Consider the following 18,928-nt stretch of genomic DNA (forward strand, 5'->3'; position numbering starts at 1 on the left):
ATGAGAAAAGGAATAAATAGATTTGGTTTCCCACCTTTCTTCAGGTCGGGCTCTTGTGCAGTGAACAAACTGCATAACAGCCAGAAAGAGGAAAGAGGGAAGATGAACAGTTTCTAAGCACTGAGGTGCTGTGATGGGGAAAGCGTTGAATTTTGTAGTACAGGATCCCTGGGAAGGAAGGAAGGAAGGAAGGAAGGAAGGAAGGAAGGAAGGAAGGAAGGAAGGGGCCCTAAGAATAAACCAGTTGCAGTTTGGGATGTCTACTAGGCATCCAACCAAGTTGAACATCAGATGCATGAGAATTCTTGGTTAGTATACAGTGCCTGACATGCTACACACCATGGAGATGATGTGCACAGCAGCACCATGTTGTGGAACTAGAAGGCCAGAAGGACACTGCTGCCAACACGTGGTTACTCAAGCAGCGTCCCTGCACTTTCCCCCATTCACCACAATCAGAAGTAGTGCGAGGATGCTGTTTGTGCAACCACACACAGAGGCACTCTTACCCTGGGTCCCTGGTCCATGGCATCCAAGGCCGGCAGGGGGCGGGTCTCCAAAAGCCGGAGGGGGCTCCTGCTGTCATGGGCTTGCAACACTCTATTCTAACAGCGCAGGCGCACCAGAGCGCCTCACAGTTCTCATAGGCCGCTGAGCCGGACAGTCAGGCTCAACGGCCGCTCCCTCTCTGCCTGCCGCCGCCACAGTGAGGAGGCCTGCTCACCTCACCCTCCACCCCTCAGCCATGCACATGGCGGCTAGAATGTCAGCAGTTTGGCCTCACAGCGGCAGCAGGGAGCAGGGCTCATGGCAACGGCAAGGGCTTGTGGCGGGCGGGGCCTTGCAGCAGGGCCGTCCGGGTGCCCAGATTGCCTAGGTGCGCCACTGACCACATTTCGGCAGCAGAATCCTCATAGCCTTCCGGTTCCTCAGGAGTGACACTACCATACACACCATCTGTGTAACAGTGTGCATCATGTCAGCCACGATGTTTTCCCCTTCCCATGGTTCAAACTATATGTTACACTACGTTTTCATATAAAGACCCATCCTGAAAGAGTTGCACTGGCTGCCAGTTCATTTCCGGGTCCAATTCAGGGTGCTGGTTTTGACCTTTAAAGCCCCGGGGTACCTGAGGGACCGCCTGCTCCCAAGGGTTGCTGCCCGCTTGACGAGGACATCTGAGGGGGCTCTGCTCCGGGTGCTGACAATGAAGGAGGCTCGTCTGTCGTGCACTCGGGACAGGGCCTTCTCTGTTGCTGTCCCCAGACTTTGGAATGCTCTCCCGGTGGCTATTCCCTCCTCGGACTCCATTGCAGCTTTTAGAAAGCTTGTTAAATCTTGGCTTTTTATCCAGGCTTTTACATAATTGTTTTTATTGCGGCTTCTGTGTGTTTTTATCTGTGTATCATTTTTATGCTTGTATTTTATAGATTTTAAATTTGGTTTGTTTTTATATTTTTAGCTTAATACTTTTATTGTCATTTCATTGTATGTTTTTTAACTTTTGTAAACCGCCTTGTGATTGTTTTTAATGAAAGGCGGTATATAAATGCAACAATAAATGAATGAATGAATGAATGAATGAATCCCATCGAAGGAGGGATAGTAAAGAAGAGAGTGCTTTCCCCCTGAAACTTCCCTCTCTCTGCAGCTTTTACCCTGCAAACATTCCAGATTAATGTTTCCCTTGCAAACATGGGTTTGGAATCCAACATAGGTAAAAACAGCTGGGAGAGATATCCTTGGGAAAGCAGCTGGCAGGGGAAGGGTTAAGCACTTCCTTTGGCACCTCTCCCTTCTCTGATGTGAACCTTCCCCTCTCAAGAGTGTTTTGCATCAGAGAAGTTACACACAGCTGCAGTGTAATGTGTAGATTTCCCCTTAGGAGCCATGTTTGATCAAATGCAAGCGCTGTTATTATCACATTAGCTCTCACCAAATTATCGACCCCATTTGTGCAGTTCAGTAGCATCCAAAATTATTCCTTTTAAGTAGGCACTCTTAGGCATGTATCAAAGTGGTTGCAGTATAGTTTGAACAGATGGGAGACTCCTCCCTAGCGAACGTGCTATTCCTTTTTGGGTAGAAATAACGATTCATCCAATGTGTTCTGTGGACTATGCATGAACAATCAATTATTGTTCGTCTTTTGTTTTCCAGCTTTTAAATAAAGGAACAATTCCCCTTGTGGCATTTTCAGTATGTTGCAATAAGACATTACCAATTCATATTTGATATTCTGAGTGCCTTAATGTACTGGAATAACAGGGCAGCAAACAGAAAGGTGACTTTGACATTTACTGGAGTGAAATGAGAGCATAAGAAATGAATGATATGCAGGGTACAAGTAGAGCAGATGACCCCATTGGATTTTCATTTTAACATACTGGATGCTAAACCATTTTCCTAAATGGCTCTGCTGCTTTTTATTTATTCTTCCCTGCATGCTGAAGTTAGGATTCTGCAAGAATTATAATTTGCTTCTGCATGTTAAAATGAGAATAAACGCTATGCCTCTGGATGAATGATCATCCAGATCAAGACTTTTGCCAAGAAATACATCAGTGGTGATCAGCTGCATCTGTTTTAGTTGCCTTGTGCTTGGTGCAAGAATTGTATCTGCACCATAGGAAATGTATCTGCAGCTATGAGAGAAGACACTTTGTAGAACTCTTCCTGGGCAGACTCTTTATTGAGTTACTGCCCCCTTATCTGTGTTATCCAAGTTGGCCAGACATTTCCTTTGCCCTGATTGGCTCTTGACTCTTTGTCATCTATGTACATAGGAGCAGAGGAAACTCTTATATGGAATCAGACCCTTGGTCCATCTAGCTCAGTACTGTCTACACTGATTGACAGCAACTCTCCAAAGTTTCAGGCAGGATTCTTTCCCAGCCCCATCTGGAGAGGCCCAGAATTGAACCTGGAGTCTTTTGCAAGCAAAGCTAATGCTCTACCACTGAGCTATGGTCCCATCCCCATAACTATGTAACCTCATAGTTAATGTCCAGTGTTGTGTTTTGAGCAACTACTGTTGCTCAAGTTATTGCCAGGAACCTGAGTTATTGCCAAGTGCCTTTCTTTGGTCTATTCCTCCCAGCAGGAAGTGAGACAAACCACCACCACAATGTTTGATGTGTCCCAGAAAGAAGGTGGCATGGAACCAGTGCCAACATTGTTGTTCTCCACCTAGATCTGAGAGCCTGTGTGATACTCTAGCCAGGGAGATCAAATCCCCCCTGAATAAACGTTTTAAAAGCTGTCTTAATCAGTATTGGGTATAGATCCATAGTTCAGTGGAAGCGCATCTGCTTTGCATGCAGAAGGTCCCAGGTTCATGTGTGGATTGGTAAATGGTTGAAGGACAGGAAACGGAGGGTAGGAATAAATGGATAGTTTTCACAATGGAGGGAGGTAAGAAGTGGGGTCCCCCAAGTATCTGTACTGTGACCAGTGCTCTTTAATGTCTTCATAAATGATCTAGAAGTTGGGGTAAGCAGCAAGATGGCCAAATTTGCAGGTGACACTAAACTATTTAGAGTACTGAAATCCAAAACGGATTGTGAAGAGCTCTAAAAAACTGGGTGACAAAATGGCAAATGCAGTTCAATGTAAACAAGTGTAAAGTGATACATATTGGGGCAACCACCCCCCCACTTCACAAATACACAGATGGGATCTGAGTTGATCAGGTCTGACCTCAGAGTTGAGGGTCTGGGGTCTGACCAGGAGAGAGACCTTGGGTTAGTGATGGACAGCTTTTGAAAGTGTCGACTCAGTACAAAAACAGCTGAGAAAAAGGCAAATTCCAAGCTAGGGATCATTAGGAAGAGGATTGAAAATAAAAATGCTAATACTATAATGCCCTTATGCACATCTATGATGAGGTCACATTTGGAGTACTACATACAGTTCTGGTCACTCTATCTTAAGAAGGACATTGTAGAATTGGAAAAGGTGCAGAAGAGAGCGGCCAGGATGATCAGGGGCCTGGAGCACCTTCCTTATGAGGCAAAGCAACAGTATCTGGGGCTTTTTAGTTTGGAAAAGAGGCAACTATGGGGAGACATGATAGAGGTATATAAAATGATGCATGGAGTAGAGTAGACAGAGACAATGGGGCTATTCACACGGTCTGCAAAAATCAGGCTAAGGGAGCCGTTCCTAAGCTGGTCACCTGCTTCTTTAGCCCAGTGCTTAAACTGGGTTTGCAGAGCAAGTGCTCCGAAAACCCGGTTTTAGCCATCGTGAGTTTCCATGGCGCGGCTCCGCGGTGCGGCTACTCACAAGTAGACCCCAGGAGGGGAGGGGAGAAGCTGCCTCCCGACTCGCGCAGGGCATGCTGGAGCTTCCGGGGGCCGATTGCCCCCCCACTCCCCCCAGCACCTGCCAGCTCCGTAACAGAGCCGGCAGTCGTGTGAGCGGCTGCTTCGGCTGCCCAGAGCAGATTGTCTGCTCGTGTGAGGGGAGAGTGGGCTAAGCCCGCTCTTCCCATTCACCCTCCCAGGCAGGTCTCTGTGCTCGTGAGACCCGCCTCAACGTTTCCTCCCTCTCTCATAACACTAGAACTAGGGGTCATCCCATGAAACTGAAGGCCAGGAATTTCAAGACCAACAGAAGGAAGTACTTTTTTACACAATGCATATTCTGTCTATGGAATTCCCTGCCATGGGATGTGGTGGTAGCCACCAACTTGGATGGTTTTAAAAGGGGGTTAGACAAATTCTTGTAGGACAGGTCCATCAATAGCTACTAGTCTGGTGCCTATACGCCACCTCCAGCCTCAGAGGCAAGATGCTGCTAAATACCAGTTGCAGAGGAGCAACAGCAAGAGCGAGGGCATGCTCTCACCTCTTGCCTTTGGGTTTCTCAGAGGCATCTAGTGGGCCACTGTGTAAAACAGGATGCTGGACTAGATAGGCCTTGGGTCTGATCTAGTAGGGCTGTTTTTATGTTCAATCCCTGGCATCTCCAGGTAAGCTGCAAAAGACTCCCTTCTCAAACCCTAGAGAGAGTCTGCCAGTCAATCCAGTAAATAATGAGCTAAATGGACCAAGGGTATGACTCAGTAGAAGACAGTTTCCTATGTACCTACTGTATGTAATATAAATCCTAGATGCACATTTTTAGTGAAGTACAAAATCCAGGGCCATGATGAAGACATACAGACCCAGCTGATCATTCTCTTCCTGGCAAGCATAAAATTATACCTCATCTTCAGGATCGCCATTGTTTGCAGGACTGGATTGCCCTGCTCTAAATTTATCCTGAACCCCCTGTGTCTCCGGGGCTATTCATTTCTAACTCCTCTAATTTCCACACTGCTGACAGCAGCAAATATCTACAGGGACCTAACTCAGAAAACAAACACAATGAGGATTGTGAAGCACTTCTCATATTAAAAGTGCTGTGATTTGAGATCCTTGACACAGTTTCAGCCCTAGTGGCTTAAGGCTTACTAGGCATCAGATTGCACCGTGATGGCCAATAACAGCCAGCCCTCTTCAGCAAGGAAAATACACCCGTGAACACAGGCTTCCATCCACACATTCCCCACTGGATACAGACCCATAAAAAGATGTTGTGTACACAATCCCTAGTACTGTTAGATGTCTGCATCAGGCACATGGGGAAGCTCCTGAAGTTCCCAGGACTGTATTAGGAAGTTCATGTGCAACACCCAATAGCTCAGTGATGCCAGGTTTTGTCACCTGTTAAGAAGATGGAGAACAGACCCCAACTCCATTCTTCCTTTTATGTATTGGGAAGAGAAGTACAGAGGTTGTGGATTCAGGTCCCTGTATCCCTCCCAGGCAAGTGAACAGAGCTGCCCAAGTCAACAGTACCCAACTGTTTGTTTGTTTGTTTGTTTGTTTGTTTGTTTGTTTGTTTGTTTGTTTGTTTGTTTGAACTATTTCTCTGCCACCGCTTCATTGCAATACTGTTCAGGGCAACTCACAAAAAACCATCTCTTTGGCGACTAGGCTTTGGTAGATACACACAGGCAACCACGTCATCGCATGTACTTCTGAACTGGAAACAATATTGATCAAAGCTGGTTCGTGAGAGTTACGGCCATTTCTGCTTCACTAGAAATAGGATGTGAAAACAAACGTTTTGGGAAGCACTGTACCAGGAGTATCCTCATCAGTAATCCTGTCTCCATGTCCTAAAGTGAGAGCGTGAGTCAAGTACTATCTAGTAAAACGATTGAGTCTGTAGGAACCCTGGTTGCCTGACATGTGCTATTGAGGTTTACCGCAATCCTGCCTTTAAGTGAAAGAGAGTAATCAGCCTCTCAATTTGCTTGGCAGTGTAAGAGTGGATTATGGGGGAAGGAGACAAATTGTTTTCATTGCCTTTCAACATAAAGTGTGCTAATGCAAAGAGGTCTCTGATGCTGACTGCTTTCTCTCTCACTTCCTCTCCACCTCCCGCTCGGGTTCAAGCTCCAGTCATTATATGCTAACAGCTACCTAGGAGCTTGTTAAAGTCTAGACACATACTGGCAGACGGTTCTATGACTGGTTACATCCACTAGCCTGGCTGCTGTGTTGCAAGCAGGACCAGGAGGTGCCAGGGATTGAGCCGGGGACTTTCTGCACGCAGAGCTGATGCTAGGGTTCCCACGAGTCCCAGATTAGCTGGGATGTCCCGTATTTCCAGGGGAAAGTGGGTGCCCCGTCCGGGTGGCACTATTGCTTCTAAGGCTGCTGTGGCTTCCTGGGTGGGTGGGGGGCTCGCTCTCCCTGTCGCCCGCCCGCTTGCTGGCTTTCCAAGAGGAGGGAGAGAAGCTGTAGTGGCTTCCTTGGCCAGCAGCAGCCAGCTCACACCCCATCGCGCCGCCTGCCCCAGCCTGAGGAAGTGGCCGCTCGCTCAGCAGCAGTGGCAGCCACTGAGCTTCTGTGTCATGTCTCTCTGTGCAGAGGAGAGGATGGGCTGTGAGCATCTGGGGTGGGGCCGCCCAGTGAGAGGCGGAGAGCAAGGACCCAATCAAGAGCAGCCCCCTACTACAGAGACTCTCCTCCTCCCCTCCTTCCCCCAGCCCCTCTCTTGTTGGCTTGTGAAGGAGCCTCCATGCATGTGGGAGGGGGCGGAGTTGGGGGTTGCCCTATCCCTGCCACTTCTAGGCTGTCAGTGCGAGGGGGCAGGATGCCCTGCCCGAGATCCCCCAAAATTTGTGTCCCATATTCAGGCAACTGAATGTTGGTAACCCTAGTTGATGCTCTTCCGCTGAGCTATGGCTCCATCCCCAATATGGATTAAGATGGCAGTAATACCTTTTTTAAAAGGGGGGCTGAAAAATAGTACCATCTCTGCAAATGGCAGCTGCAGGACCACTCCAACGCTGCTCTTTGGTCTTCTGGTCACTGCTGGCTGCCATAGCCTTTCCCAGAATGCTCCAGGGAATGATGCTTTCTCTGTGTGTTCTGGGAAAGAAAATGGTAGCTAGCAGCTGCCAGGATGACAAGGAGTGGCTCTGAAAAGCTGATGTAGAGGCTGTGCATATTTCAGCTTTCAAGAATTACTGCGCCCTCATTGCTGCTAGGAAGCCATCTCCCAGCCTCAAAGTTTTTGTCACTTTGGCAGGTCCTCCCACCAAAGCATAAAAGTTTCTTCTTAACCCACTAAAGATCCTCACAGGGCAAACTTGGCTGAAAGTGCTGGTGGCGAAAAGATTTGAGCCAGCCCTACTGGATGATGTGTGATAAGAATAGGGCTTATAGGTGTGTGGGTTGAGTTCACATTTTTGTACTTCCACCCAAAATTTTCACTGGAATTTTCTTGAAAAATGTGTAACAGCCTGTTAGCCTGGCTTCTTCATTCTTCTTCCTAATTAACAGTCCACGGTTGCCTCGGAACACAATTCAGCACCATGTGTTTGCTCTGGCGACATAGATAAGAGAGTGTTCAGGCTTTCATGCCTCGCTACATCTTTGAATACATCAGCACTTGTTATTTGTTTTCACAACATAGCCCCTTTTCTTTTTTGTGCTTCCTGGTTTTAATAAAGTGATACTATACAACAGTTGCAGAAATCCCTGAGCAGCTATAAATGAGTCTAATTTAAAACCAATTAGTAAATTGCATAATAAACCATGTATTTAAGCCTGCCGAGGTTTGTGGTGCTCTTTCTCCCTCTCTCTCTCCTCTTCTTTCTTTAACTGGCCAGTTGAGGCGGGGAGATCAAAGCAGACTTCTGCGCTGATTTTGTTTGTTGAGTTTACCCTCTTAGAATAACATGGTGATTTTTCCAATCCAGGGACAGGAAAGTTTCATTAAATGAGCCCTGAGATTAGGAAAATAGATAATCACAAGTTATGACTGCAGTGAATCCAGCCACTGAAACTGAAGACAGAGAAGAGGTTTTTTTCCCCCAGAGAGCAGAAAGTGGCATGATAGACTTGTGATGTGGACACGTATTTATTTTGTTCCACTATAATTTCTGGTCAAGAAGGTTTCTGAAGTAACACACCCACCCCACTGCCAGCAAAGAAAGCACCTGGCAAACCCTTTCCCAGGTTTTGCTCTGTGGGGAAAGTCCTGGGGAGGACTCTGCTTTGGAACACTCTCTTCCAAAAATGTTGGTGGGGCTCAAGAGGGCTCTATTTCTCTTAAAGATGCTTCACCAGCACTGGGCAAAGCATGTGGTGGGAAATGGCTCTCACATTGAAGGGTTTTTGCCCAGGTGGCCCATGCTTGAAAAACCTTGAAGCTCTTCTCACAATCCATGAGAAATATTGAAGTTCTTAGCCCACTTTCCCCACAGATGAGCAGCCGCTCCTACCTGGGCAGCCGGATCAGCTGCCCACATGGCTGCTGGCTCCATCACTGAGCCAGCGGGGTCTGCAGGGATCGGGGTCTGTGCGGCCCCCTGGAGTCCCAGGATGCCCTGCATGGGCGCATGGCACATCCTGGAGAGACCTCCGAGTCCAGGAGGCTGCTTGCAGCCTCCCACCAGGGGGGGTCTCCTCTTGTGTTGCTGCGCTGTGGAGCCCCACCATGGCAGCACACGAGCAACCAAATGGGGTTAGCAGAGCACTAGCTCCGCTACCCTCGTTTAAGGGGAGGGGTACTTTGGTGGTTTGTTGCCGGGAGCCCCTCGGCTCCCATGGCAACAGACAACCAGGAGAAATTGGGCTAGGCTCCCTTAGCCCGGTTTGTCCTGGTTGTGTTAATAACTTCATAAAAAGTAACGGTTCCCCATCCCCAAAGGGCTCACATTCCTTAAAAAGTGTGTGAGCATGCACAAAGGAGAAAGCAGCAACAGCCATTAGAGAGACACTATGCTGGACTGAATAGGGGCAGTTGCTCCTCCCCTGCTAAATATAAGGCAGACACCACTTTAAAAGGGTCCTCTTTGCCCAATCAGCAGGAGTAACTAGCAGGTACTGGTAATAGTTGCAGAAAAACAAAAATTGCCACAATACAATAAGGGGTAAAGAGTTGTTTTCAGCAGTTACTGGTAGTAGTGTGCACGGATCGGTTCGGAGGCCATTCTACTGGCCTCCGAACCGGTCCGGACAAGGGGTGGTTTTAGTTCGGGAGGGTTAGGGTGGGGGGGTCCATTAAGGGCGGGGGGGGCTTTACTCACCCCTCCCGCGCTTTGCTGCTTCGGCGCCATAATTACTTTAAAAAATGCGCCGCAGAATCATTCGCCGCTCCGGGGCTCCTTGACTTCAAAATCGGGCGGCAGGATACTTCCCTGCCGCCCCCAAAGCCCCCTCAAGCCATTTGAGCTCTTTAAATCTCGCGCCGGACCGAGTGCTAAAGCGCTCGGGCGGGCGGCGGGGAGATGTCCGTCCGTCCGCCCGCCCCCTTCCCTGCCTTCTGCGAAGTGCAGGGAGCCTTCTGCGCGCGCGTGCGCAGAAGGCTCCTTCTGCGCACGCGCGCGCAGAAGGCTCCCTGCACTTCGCAGAAGGCAGGGAAGGGGGCGGGCGGACGGACGGACATCTCCCCGCCGCCCGCCCGAGCGCTTTAGCACTCGGTCCGGCGCGAGATTTAAAGAGCTCAAATGGCTTGAGGGGGCTTTGGGGGCGGCAGGGAAGTATCCTGCCGCCCGATTTTGAAGTCAAGGAGCCCCGGAGCGGCGAATGATTCTGCGGCGCATTTTTTAAAGTAATTATGGCGCCGAAGCAGCAAAGCGCGGGAGGGGTGAGTAAAGCCCCCCCCGCCCTTAATGGACCCCCCCACCCCAGTGCCGAGCCGCAGGTCCGCGGTCCGGTGCACACCCCTAGTTACTGGGATGAGAGAGAGGCATTCCTTACTTTAACATACCTCTTTAGATTTTGCATGCCATGCTCTTGCTATGCTGAAATGAATGTGCTTCGTAACTATGGAGACTTGCACGCATGACAATGTGTGGTCATCTCTGATGAGGATCAGTTTGTGTGGCAATTTACATTTCTAGAGAATAGAGCGGCCCTCAGTCAGAAATTGGCCATCGCTGATCTTCAGTTTGCCCCCTCAGTCTACAGTGTGCTTTGAACTCAGACTATTTTTTCTTCCATAAAGCGATTGTTGCAGTAATAATAAATAGAACAAACTGTTACAAATATTCATTTAAAAAAACACACACACAATCACAGTCATGTCAGAGCCTTGTAACCTTTTCATAGCCATCGCTTGCTCAGAGTAAATGAGTTTTATTGTAACCATGAAGGGCAAACATAATGGACTTTTGGGTTAGCAAGCACATCTGGTTCTCTTTTTTTCCTGCAATGTGCACCGTTGTGTTAGATCCAAATTATAAAAGAGAGGAGAATGTAGTGCTGATAACAACCTTAGCAAAGCACTTTCTGATGAAATCCAAAAGCAGATAGGAAGGTAGTCACACTACATTGACCAATTTCATAGAACCCAAAAGTAATCAAGTTTGATGCTGTTATCTGTTAACACTTAGCCTTAACATCTCATGCCTCTAGTGGCCAGAAGAAGCTACTGCGGTGCTTAGAGCAATTCTTTAGAATCCTCGCTTTTAACACTCCTCATTGCTCGAGCACCAATCAACAACATCAAATCAAATCATTTTAAATCATTATTTAAATCACTTCACAGAAGGACTCAATTTTAATGATTTAAATCACAATTTAAATCACTAGTCAAGAAGACTCTATTTAATCATTATTTTCTAGTAAGAGCAAATCCTTGTTGTTTAATATAACCTTAATAGGTATTCAGAGATGTAGATTTCATTTTTAGAAGGTGGGTACACACTATCATATGTACTTATCATTATTTATCATAACGCTGTTTCTTTCGGGCAACCAGGCCATGCATTTCTTTGTTACACCGTGTGCATTTTGCACATATGCTCGTCTTACCCACAGGTATAGGAATTTCATTAAATTATTCCCTAGTGGAGTCTTTAGTTGTTATAGTAAAACAAAACAAATGAGTATGTGTTAGCAGAGGTGGAGTATGTGTCAGCCACTCAGGCTTGCCAGGAGGTGGCATGGATACTCAAACTGTTGTAAGACTTTGGAGCTGATGACAGCTGCTCCATGAAAGTTAACAAAGACTTGTTTGCCCCTGATGAATTGATCTGCCTAGGTCCACAAATACCACTGTGTGTCAGCTTGAGAGATTGCTGTGCCTCTCTGGCTAGATCCTCCTTATCCAGTTGAAGGCATTGGGCTCTCTGTGTCCCATTCTTCTATGCCATAAATTCAAACTAATGAGTCTGCTAAAAATCATTTTGTAATGTGCAACTGGGGAAATTTTCACCAATCTCCCCTTCCCTCTATGGCCCACTGTGCCTCCCAAAAATGTATCCCCAAGGGCTGTGCAGCCCTCAGGGATGTATTTTCAGGAAGCACATTAGGCTTCAGAGGGAAGAGAAGATCAGCTAAAATTGCCCTTCTGCTGTTGCACATGCTAAACATTTTTCAGCACAATTATTAGTCTGGATGTTAGCCACTATTGTTGTTGAGTATTTGGCTTGATGAACCAGTAGTTTGATCTATTAAAAGGTAATTTGTAATGAGGAAGACACTTCCTCCTACTCAAATATTCCTATCGATTTACCTTTTAAAACTGATGTATAAAGCAGGTAATCAGAAGTCAGTAGTCAGGTAATAAGTAATGATAGTAAGTTTCCCTTTACTTATGAGTGAGGGGCATATGTGAAATGCCCTGCAGGGGATTGAACTACATGGTTTTTGTCCTCTTTAAATTCTATTACTTTATGTTCAATGAAACTGTATCCAGCAGATAGATATGAGGACTATGGTGCAATGTACCAGAGGAGTGTATAGTACTCAGACAAAGCTTGAGATGGCTCAAGGAAACATTCTCCAGGAGAGGGCAATATAACAGCAGTAAAATACCTACATATTACATAATACACACATTTATTTATGTATTCAATTTCTACACCACCCTTCCAAAAATGGCTCAGGGTGGTTTACATAGAGAAATAATAAATAAATAAGATGGATCTCTGTCCCCAAAAGGCTCACAATCTAAAAAGAAACAGAGAACTCTGGCAAGGTTCTCAGAGGAACCCTGCTAACTAGTCTAAGAGACACCTTTCAAAGTGATGATTCTCTTATTTTTAGCAGGGTGAGTGCAATTCAGCACAACATTTTTCCAGTGGCTATTGCTGGTGCCTCCCTGGTTTTTCTTCTTGGACTGTGAGCCATTTGGGAACAGGGAAGCATCTTATTATTATTTTCTATGTAAACTACTCTGAGATTTTATTTTTTTTTAAGTGGGGTATCTAAGTAGTTGTAGTATTAGTAGTAGAAGTAGAAATAGAAGTAGAAGAAGAAAAACAGCCCTGGCCATCTATTTCATTATTAAGGTAAAGTGTGCTGTCGAGTCAGTGTCGACTCCCGGTGACCACAGAGCCCTGTGGTTGTCTTTGGTAGAATACAGGAGGGGTTTACTATTGCCATCTGCCATGCAGTATGAGATGATGCCTTTCAACACTTTCCTATATCACTGCTGCCTGATATAGGTGTTTCCCATAGTCTGGGAAGCATACCAGTGGGGATTTGAACCAGCAACTTCTGGCTTGCTAGTCAAGTCACTTCCCTGCTGTGTCATTAGGTGACTTGTTTCTTTATTAGCAGTCTTTAAATGTAAACCTCAAAGAGAGTCTATTTCAGTAGTAAGATTGTACCTTTGGAGGATGTTTGCTATGTTTTTGTTGGGTTTTTCTTCAGTTTCATCCTGTTTCATCTACCCAACTCTTTTCTAGATAAACAAACAAATCCTGGTTTGTTTTGGGAATAATCCCTCTCTGACTATCTCCTCCAGAATGTCTTCCACCCAGTCATTCTAGGATATTGATCTAAACATTCCTACTTCCCAGACTCCAGTTACGTGGGGTGAAACAAAGAATGGTGGCAGCAGTTCTAATTATTTTACATCCTAAAAGGCCCTGTTTACCCCACTGAAGATGAGTCATGTCACACTGCCCTAAGTTCTTCCATTCTTGTGTGTCACTGTATCGTGGATTGTAAATCAGTTCAAAGTATACTCTGTTGGTGTTGTACATATTTATATGTTGTTTTTCAACAACAACAAAATTTCAATGCAGTTTTGAGAAAATGGGCCGACACAGACATCGTATAGAACTGTGGTTAAAACTTGATTCCATTCAACATCCCCAAGCCTGGGGAACCTGTGCTCTCCCCTCTCTTGCCTATGCGAGCCTCAGAAGAACTCTACTTCCAATTTAGGGTTGAAACAAACCAAGATTGGTCATGACTTCTGAACCAAGCAATCTTGGTTTATTCTTATCGATTTGCTTGAAATAGACCTCGATATGTAACCTTTTCAAACCTTAGGTTCATAGCTAAGTTTATGTCAAGCAAATTGGTTACAATAAACCAGGGTTCGATAATTCCCAGGTGCCAGCTACTCATGGCACCTGGGAATTTAAGCAGGTGGTGGGTGCAACCAGGAGGAGGAGCGAGTAAGCAAGGTGGGACAGTCTGCTCCCCGCTCTTCCAGTTGCATTGGTCCATCTTTTGCCTGAGCCAGATGGATGTGACAGGAAGAGGAGGGAGCAACCCAACCCACTTTGCTTGCTTACACACTCCTGGTCACATCTATCTATCACCTGCCTAAGCCAAAGAGATGCAACCATGAGGAGGAGTGAGCAACAAGGTAGAGGCAAGCAAAGTGGGGATTCTGCTCCCCCCCCCCAGCAGAGGGCATTTCTGGGGCGCAAGCAGTGAGCCCCCCACTCATGGAGCGGAAGGCACAATGGCTTCTAAATTTTGCGGCTGGCTTCCAGAACCAAAGATAATTTGTCAAGGCCAGCAATAAACCAAGATGTGGCTTATGGGGATGTCACACCCAATCTTGATTTGTTTCTAACCTAAATTGGAAGTAGAATTCTTTGAGTCTTGCATGGGCAGAGCAGGGAGAAGAGCATGCTTCCTAGGCTTAGAGATGACACACAGAACCAGGCTTTCAGTGTGGTTCATCTGTGTGATTGTGTGAGGAGAGCTAGTCTTGTGGTAGCAAGCATGACTTGTCCCCTTAGCTAAGCAGGGTCTGCCCTGATTGCATAAGAATGGGAGACTAGAAGGGTGAGCACTGTAAGATATTCCCCTCAGGCGATGAAGACGCTCTAGGAAGAGCAGAAGGTTTCAAGTTTCCTCCCAGGCATCTCCAAGATAGGGCTGAGAGAGATTCGTGCCTGCAACCTTGGAGAAGCCGCTGCCAGTCTCTGAAGACAATACTGAGCTAGATAGACCAATGGTCTGACTGTATATGGCAGCTTCCCAAGTTCCTATGTTCCTATTGTTCTTCTGAAAATAATGGCTGCATCATTGTCCATTGAATCCTGGGCTAATACATCTCCTGTGTTCAAGAGACTATATTAACCTAGACAGCGATGTCCCAAACTGTCACAAAAGGGTTAACAAGATAAATATGAAGCTGTCTTGAAGCAAGTCAGGCCATCCGTTTATCTAGTAATGCCCTCTGGCTGGCAAAATCTCCACAGTCCCAGGCAGGGGTATTTCTTCCTGCCCTGCTGGGACCTTCTGCATATGAAGTACGTGTTCTACCACTGAGGTATGCCTGACTCCCAGTGATATAGTTGCAAATTCAGAAGTGACCAGGTGCTCTCCATGACAGCCACCATGTCCATGTCCACCCCTACAGCCAGAGAAGCCAAGAAGTACCAGCGCTCTGTCCCTCTGTGTCTCCCCTGCACTACACCCCTGCTCACTCCTTGTAACATATGGGGAACAACAGAGACATAAAAGGGGAAAGGATTTGTAAGTAGGTTACATGAATGTTTTACAGGTAAATGCTTGACATTTGTGGAAGAACTCTCTCGTTGCCGAATGTTAATTCTAGTTCTTTTAAAGACCATTGTGCTGAAATCCTCATACATATACCAACAGCTCCTGGCAAGAACAACTTCATTTCAGTCCTCTGTCCCTCTGCAGTGGCCTTTTCACTTTGATCACAGAAGTTAGTGAGGATCCTCGTTCTGAGTGTTCACATCAAATGAAAGCAACTCAGTTTCCCTGTTGAATTATGAGATTTCCTCTCCCTCCATGCAGGCACTTGGATTCATTCCCTGCAGTGCAGGGGCATAGCTATAACTGAGCGAATGGGTTCAAAGAACCCGGAGCCCCAAGCTCAAGAGGCCCCCCCCCCCAGCTCCACCCATCCCTGTTTTCTTCATTATCTCCCACACTCGGAGGGGCTGCCAGGGAGAGGGGTGAACACAGGCCCCATCTCCCTTAGCTACGCCCCTGCTGCAGTGCAGAGCTGAGAGGCCTAGAATGGCTGTCAAAGTGCCCTTGAGAGTGGAAAGTGGAATGCTGGGTTACCTTGCCATTCAGCTCTGAAGCACTAAGCAAGGTACATGACCTGCTCCATGGTGAGATACATACAGAACAGATAATAGGGGAAGGATAGAAACAACAGACAGAGAACAAAGTAAGGTGTGTGTGTGTGTGTGTGTGTGTGTGTGTGTGTGTGTGTGAGAGAGAGAGAGAGAGAGAGAGAGAGAGAGAGAGAGAGAGAGAGAGAGAGGTGGATGGATTTAAAGGTTATTGAATGTGTATCACTAGTACCTATAAACAACCTCTCTATATAGATTTGTGGATCACACAGTATGGCTTTCCAAATAAATGTCTTTCCCCACTACAATCTACCCTGAGGATTTCTGATTTTCTTACTCTTTCTCACTAATGATTTTGCAACTTATTTCTGCTTTCCTCTGCTTTAATTTCTGTTTCTGGATGGCACAACTTAGATTTCGGTCCTCTGGATCAAAGTCTTTGGTGTGGTATCCCAAAAGTTGTAGCTTAAGTCACATGCCACTTTCCTCAGCATTTCCAAATGTATCAGGAGCCTAAAACACATTTACACTCCCCACAACACAATCTACATAGCAAACATGATCCCAACATGATCGAATTATGAGGGCGGGGGTAGAAAGGTGCTTGGCTATGTTATATTTTGTTTTTTTAAAAAAATTAGCTACTGTTTTTTAAAGCCTATGAAGGTCATGATTTGGCTAAAGTCAGGGGAAGTTGGGAGGTGGGGTTTGTGGCTTTCACTAACGGTTCCTAGTTTCTCTTCCCCCCTCCTCATAACTGAACACTGAAAACAACACTAGTGTCATACCTTGATCCCTTTTTGGGGACCAACTAAAATGTCACCCATTCAATGAGCAAGGTTTTAAGTTCACCAGAACTCTTCTTTAGGCTGGAGTGGAGGAGGAGTTATTGCAGACTTAGGTTAGATCATACTAGATGCAAAAAATAACAATCTCAGGTTGCTCCAAAGGCTCCTGGGCAGGGGGGAAATAAAGGCCAGACGTTTTTCAAAACTGTCTCTAGCATTAATTGGGACTCTCAAAGGCAATAAGAGTTGTGGTTAACTCGAAAGCTTGCTTGCTACTTTGCAGTGTTTTAGGGCTGAACTCAACTTGGTACTGGAGGTCTCTGTTTGGACCTCTTGATGTCTTTTTCTTTCTCAAAAAGCAACAGAAGGGAGGGTGCAGTTTGGATTGAGGCTGATGCATGGGAGGAGCAGTTGTTGTTTGTTTGTTTGTTAGAAACCTAACCCCTAGATTCCCATAGGGGTAAGGTTTCATTATTCTCAGTTTCCATACTCGCGGTTATAGGTGAGAATGGAGCCCCCGGGAATAAAGAGGGCCACCGCTACAAGCTAAAGAACCCAGTATAGCATTGTGCAGTGTAACTAGGAGGCAACACTACTGTGATGCAGTACCTGAATTTGTTGACCCTGCCCCATAGTGCAAATGTCATTGAGATGATATAGGGTAGGACCAGGTAATTCAGGGACCTATCTACACTTCAGACCACATTATGAAGTCATTCACACATTCCAAAACTGTGTTCTACCCGAGTTTGGGATCTGTGTGTGCTCCCAATTTTCGGTGGTGTGGAAGCAAGGTGAGGGGAAAACCTGGGTAGAGGTGATTGTCTGGAAGCAAAGTTGAAGGAAAAGCTTCCTCCTACCTTGCCAGGTTTTCTTCCTACCTTGCTTCCACACAACCGAAAATTGGGAGCGCACAGAACTCCCAAACCTGAGTAGAACACAATTTTTGATTCTGTGATTGACCTCTCTATTGGCTTAACAGTCATCCCCTATTCCTGGAGAACACTGTGAGGCTCTACACACAATCAGTGTGTAGAGCCTGCAGGGCTTCTGCAGGGGGAGCGGGCTTGACCCTGCAGACGAGCATCCAGCCATCGGAGCTGGTAGGGGTGATGGAGATCGAGGGTGCCTGGCCCCTGGAAGTCCCAGAATGCCCCACACAAGTGCACAGGGCATTCTGGGGAGCCCCCTGAGGTGAGGAGGCTTGTCCCGCCCAGTCGGGGGTCTCCTCGTGATTTGCCATGGCGCTGAGCCACACCATGATTGACAAAACAAGGTTAGCGGAGCACTCGCTCCACTAACCTCGTTTAAGGGGGGGGATTAAGTGGGCTAACCACCAGGAGCCACATGGCTCCCAGCAGTACTCACAACCGCTCGAAACTGGACTGGGCTCCCTTAGCCCACTTTCAAGCGGTTGAGGGAATAGCCTCTGTGAGTTATAGATCTTTGAACACAATTTCCAACTACCTCTGGACTAGAATCCTCAGAATTCTTTGGGAGAAGCCATGCCAGCTAACTGGTACAAAACTGATATAAATTTGCTGTGTAGATATGCCCCAGGATGACAGCAGATTACACAAGACAGATGCCTGCATGGACTTCAGGAAACTTTCCCTTGCAGGTGTGACTTTAACAAAAACAGCTGTGAGCTGTATGTATTATTGTTCCATCACTTCAGCTGCTTGGTGAAATGACCCTTTAACCTATCTGGATATTTTGATGATCTGTGCAGTTGCTGCTTTTCTTTTCTTTCCCTTTCTTTCCCTTTCCTCCCTTTGCCTTACTCTTGAATCTCTATTCTTCTTCTTCTTCTCTGTTTCAGCAAAACGATATCAGTCAAAGTAATTGATGATGAGGAATATGAGAAAAACAAGACCTTCTACCTTGAAATTGGGGAGCCCCGTCTGGTGGAGATGAGTGAAAAGAAAGGTGGGGGATCGGCTGTGTGGGGCTGAGCCCTACCTGTATGCACCTGTCTTGGTCACTCATGGATGCCTGGCACATTCCAGTTCATGGAGCCTCAAAACACACATTCCGTTATCTGTGTAAAAGGGTAGAGAGCTGAATGGCTGACTGCAAAAGTTAACACAAGCATGCCAGTTTTTCATTTGCTGTAAAATTCAGAAGCAACCTTGGGGAGAGCAGCATCTAGATAGATCTGGACAAATCCACTGACTTCAGTGAAACTGTCGTTATCTACCCTGTAGTTTGACCTAGTGTGGCTAGGACCTGAATGAGAAAAGACTATCTCAATTCAATAATGGCCCATATCATATAGCAAATAGTGTTTGGACACCAGGTCCTGTTTTGCATTATG

The 18,928-nt window shown here is 46.5% G+C and overlaps 1 protein-coding gene across 8 annotated transcripts in view; it reads left to right on the top strand.

The window, feature by feature from the left end:
• Positions 1-18,928, top strand: part of SLC8A1 (solute carrier family 8 member A1) — a 485,859-nt gene that overhangs the window by 389,619 nt on the left and 77,312 nt on the right. For 6 of the 8 annotated variants that reach the window (XM_053242775.1, XM_053242770.1, XM_053242793.1 and 3 more), the window contains one exon: positions 18,434-18,540. The exons of the other annotated variants lie outside the window; for them this stretch is intronic. In XM_053242775.1, the coding sequence (XP_053098750.1) occupies positions 18,434-18,540 (107 nt within the window). The remainder of the gene's footprint in view (positions 1-18,433; positions 18,541-18,928) is intronic. 8 annotated transcript variants of the gene reach the window in all.

The sequence above is a fragment of the Hemicordylus capensis genome, chromosome 1, assembly GCF_027244095.1.
Source record: "Hemicordylus capensis ecotype Gifberg chromosome 1, rHemCap1.1.pri, whole genome shotgun sequence".
Taxonomy (NCBI): Eukaryota; Metazoa; Chordata; class Lepidosauria; order Squamata; family Cordylidae; genus Hemicordylus; species Hemicordylus capensis.